Source organism: Trachymyrmex cornetzi, unplaced genomic scaffold (genome assembly GCF_001594075.2).
Source record: "Trachymyrmex cornetzi isolate Tcor2-1 unplaced genomic scaffold, Tcor1.1 scaffold1093, whole genome shotgun sequence".
In the NCBI taxonomy this organism is placed as follows: domain Eukaryota; kingdom Metazoa; phylum Arthropoda; class Insecta; order Hymenoptera; family Formicidae; genus Trachymyrmex; species Trachymyrmex cornetzi.
Genome location: NW_017295646.1, coordinates 661,322 through 665,569, shown reverse-complemented (window position 1 = coordinate 665,569; position 4,248 = coordinate 661,322). Strand labels below are relative to the sequence as shown.

The 4,248-nt window shown below is 37.3% G+C and overlaps 2 protein-coding genes across 6 annotated transcripts in view; one reads left to right on the top strand and one right to left on the bottom strand.

Annotated features, from left to right (window-relative positions):
* LOC108761598 (zinc finger CCCH domain-containing protein 18) overlaps window positions 1-395 on the top strand; it is a 7,246-nt gene extending 6,851 nt beyond the window's left edge. For all 5 annotated transcript variants that reach the window (XM_018508222.1, XM_018508235.1, XM_018508214.1 and 2 more), the window contains one exon: window positions 1-395. This exon ends at the window's left edge or, in 1 of these variants, runs on beyond it. In XM_018508222.1, coding sequence (XP_018363724.1) covers window positions 1-24 — 24 coding nt within the window. In that variant the 3' untranslated portion in view covers window positions 25-395.
* A 178-nt stretch (window positions 396-573) lies between these two features.
* Fitm (acyl-coenzyme A diphosphatase Fitm) lies at window positions 574-4,229 on the bottom strand. The gene is made up of 2 exons (XM_018508341.1): window positions 4,150-4,229; window positions 574-4,051 (listed from the first exon to the last, which is right to left on the bottom strand). The coding sequence occupies exon 2, from the start codon at window positions 3,719-3,721 to the stop codon at window positions 2,528-2,530; it is 1,194 nt and encodes a 397-aa protein (XP_018363843.1). The 5' UTR covers window positions 3,722-4,051; window positions 4,150-4,229; the 3' UTR covers window positions 574-2,527.
* Window positions 4,230-4,248: the final 19 nt, after the last annotated feature.

Here is a 4,248-nt window from a genome sequence, read left to right as displayed (position 1 = left end):
GGGGTATTGAGTCACCGCCGTTGATTGACAACAAGGCGCAAGTGGCCGCAGCGGCAGCTAAAGCCGCTAAGAAAGCGAGCTCACGACGCGAGGAATTATTGAAGCAACTAAAGGCCGTGGAAGATGCGATTGCGCGTAAAAGGTCGAAGGTTTAAATCGACTCGATTAACGATAGCGTGCACTTTTCATGAACAGGGATTGAAAACAGTATAACAAATACATATATAGATGTGAATGAAAGAAATTGATTGGGGTAAATTTCGACACAACATATGTATACCGATATAGAAATAACTTTTCGGAAAAACTAGCGTTGTCCAATTAAATAGATTTGTAGTACGCTGTGATATGTATTTTACGAAAAAGATGTTTAACAGTGTATCATACTTATTAATGACAACTAAACTCACTGATTATTTGTTCGTTGTTGAAAGATAAAGAATATTATAATTGTAATTAATTGTAAAGTTCTGAACTTCTTTATTTCCTTTTTTGTAATTTTTTTTTGTAAAATGTATTTAATATAATTGTAATGTCGATATATAATATCGGTATTGCATATATACCGATATTATGAAATTCTCTTATACATTTTTAATGATTATATCGATCTAAACTCCAACTGAAGTTTTATAAAAATAGAAAAATACGCAATATCGGTATACAGTTGCTAACGAAATTATCTTTGTATTCAATTTCTGTTCGTGAGTGCGGATAAATACGTATGTATTAAATGTTTATCTAAGTACACTGTATAATTTAGCTGCCATTATTACCATCACGAAATAACGAAATATGTGAGGCCTGTTAGATTGTGGTGGTATATATAAGTTCTTATTTTTACAATATGAGGTAGATTCTATTATTTACATTTTATTTCTTCACTAGACGTCTTTTTTCTTAGATAGACGCTTAAACGTAATGGTTGATATTGTACAGTCTCACCGTGATTTTGTTTTAATAACACTCGAGTGATTATTTTTATGTAAAATGTAAAACATAAGAAATATATTATGCGTAAGACAGGAAGTTATCTTGCATCTGAAAATGGATATATGCATAGTTAATTATCCAGTGTTAATAATTAATTGAATTCCGTTAGCACATATGCGCGTAAGAAATATAATCACGCGATGTGTTACAATTTTTCTAAAACAGAAAGCAGATTTGGGAAGTGATATTAACCTATGTAAATTGTCGTATCTGTATAAATATATATTCTGTATTTTATTTTTATTCTAACATCAACATATTAAACATCTATAGAGCGGATTATCGAAGATCTCTATGTTGCCAAATATGAAAATTATTCAATTGTATTCATAGGTAAAATCAACAATATTCATTTTGCTACAATTATTATAGACAATGCTGCTAAATTAATGTTATTTTCCGCAAAGTAAGCAGATGTTGAATTTGCTGATACAATTTAGTAGTAATCAATGAGAAATATATGCTATTATTTTTCATTAATAGACAAGGAGGTTCAACAAAAGGATAAATTTTGCAAGTTATGTATCTGTTTTGTTACATCACGATGTACTAATTGTTGGTTTTTTTTAAGCAAATATTATTTTTCACGACACAATTCATAAACATGGTTCTTTTATTATTGTCAAATTAAAAACATTCAATAAAGATGATAAGTGACCTGCGATATTAGACGATCTTTCGTTTAAGAATGCGGAAGAATAATTTTACGAATAACAGGGAATATATACTTTCTCAAATATACAGCGATTTTACTACTCATGAGGAAGAAAGATTTCATAATAAGAACTATATATTTTGTACTTTTCTTCCGTGTATAAATATAGCATGGCATATAAACTCTATGTTAATTTCATGTCGTAAACACTCTGTTAACTTAAGAAAAACGGACGCTTTGTTAACAACAGTCTTTATTAAACAGTAAGTACAAAACAAAAGAGTGTTATCAAAGACACCGACTTTGAATTCTATACAAATAAATAATGTGTCTTTTTTTTCTTAACAACATACCAGAACCGAAAAAACAGGCACACACACTCCTGTTTATTATCCTATAATATTCTATTATAAATAATTTGAAAGCAAAGTAAAACTTAAAATCATTCCAAGTTTAAACGAACTTGATTGCCCAAATTCCAATGTATGCGTGGGTGTTGAAATTCTTTGCTTACGAATAGAAAACTGAAGGAAGGCACTCGTATGTATTTTTCGGACGAAATTATATTTTTTATAATTCTTATATTCGAATCGACCTTTGTACCAAACACATAAGACAGCCCTATATATTTCTAGATTACTTATTTAAATATTATATGTATATACATTTTTTTATATTCGCCAAGGTGCAACGTTTCAATTGTTCAAGTATCTAGAAATGGAAATTTCATAAATCATAAGGCATTATAAGTGCTGTTTGGATATTCTCAGAATATTCAGTTTCTATGTAAAAGGTGGTCCATGCTGCGTGATCGCCAAACTGCACTTTGAATATCAAGGAAACAAGAATACCAATATGATTCGTTCACTGAAGACGTTTTTACTCCCTCATAACAGATGCATCGAGATCCGCTTGTCTGAAGGATGAATTCAGTTCCGAGGGCTCTTGCATTGTTCTGATCGGCATTCCCATAAACCTTGGTTGATTGGTGCCATTCAGCGTGCTACGTCTCACCCTGGCGTTGATCTCCGGATTAATCTTTATCTCATTGTACTTAAAGAGACCATCGCCAGGTGCTGGCAGGCCAATCCTGGGCAGCTTGTACCACCATTGATATGTAACGTACCACGTAATGACTGCAGCTGCGCCACCCAGGAATTTCTCTATCATGATGTGATAGTAAAGCATTGTTGACACTAACATGATATCCCACAGTAGCTGCTGCAATGTCATTGCCACGAAAAGACCACGTAGATACGGCGTGAGTGCCCGGTGAGCCTTCTTCAAGAACCCCAGATCACCATCTGAGAGATTACGCAACGGGCCAGTGCTGGTCTCAGTTGGCACAGATCGTGTGTGCTCTTCTTTCATTATCAAATCCTTGATACCCTCCCATCCTACCAGGGAGGAACCTTCTTCAGCAAGGATGAGGCTTGAATAAATTAAAATAAATGTATGTCCAGATATATCAAGGCCACTCCAGAATCTACCTGACTGCAGACACTTTGCCTTGGACTGCATGTGAATATCACGGGTGCCCAGACATCTGCCATAGTTGGTCTCAATGTAATTGAACAACTTTGTCCAGATGAACCAGGCACAAGTGGCAAGTATAATGCGGGCCAAGTGTCTCAGCAGGAACGGTCGACGGCCACAACCCAGTATGTGCGCTGTCAGGACGACCCAGGGTACAATTATGGACAGCAACCAGCCCCAACCCCACTTGACGAAATACTGATTCAGGGCATTGTCGGATCTGGAAAAATAGGTGCGCGGCATCGCGATGAAATCTGCGATCAGGGAGACGATGAATATCGTGCCGCAGTAGATGGCCACCTTGAGCCGGGTGTCGAACAGTAAGGACTTCTTGCAGACGTGCAGCAGCATGGTGACCAGGATGAGGCCAATTGAGCTTGGTGCTGCGGTCGGTCGAGTACCACCGCGGTCCTCCTGTTGCGTGTTGTTCGGCCGAAAGTTCATTCGGCTGCTCGAGCGCGGACCACTGCCGGAGTAACTAGACGAGCCGAGGTTCCCGGACGACGTGTGGATGCTGCGTCGCTTACCTGTCGCCATCGCGTCTCAATTTCGGTTATCGGTGGTCGACGTCACCTAGAACCATCGCACTGAGCTAACCTCTTGGGTAAGGAAGACGTATATCGTCTTGCGAAGGTTTCCAGCGTGCGACTGACTCTCCCAAATTCTTTTGCTTTCTCAGCTGTCGTGGACTCCGAGCAATCTGCTCCGTCATCCACTGGTTGACCCTCTCCCCACCTCGTTACTTTGCATCACTACGTATGCCATGGATGTCCTTTGCTCCCAGGTACTACTACCTAGATTCTTCTATGTGTAGAATATAAAAGTGTGGGATGTGTCTGCTCTTTGCAATACACTATTTAGTATTTCCTGCGTTTAAAATGTGACAGATGTATAATTAGAGGCCGCAGAGAAAACAATAAAACAAAAAAAAGATAAAAAATATAAAAAATTCGGCCATAACGAACCTCATGTCATTTGCTCATGTGACTATCATAGACGTAGTAAATGTAGCTACCCAACTAGTAAAGAAAATTGTAAATTACAGTTTCCTATCACTACGGCTG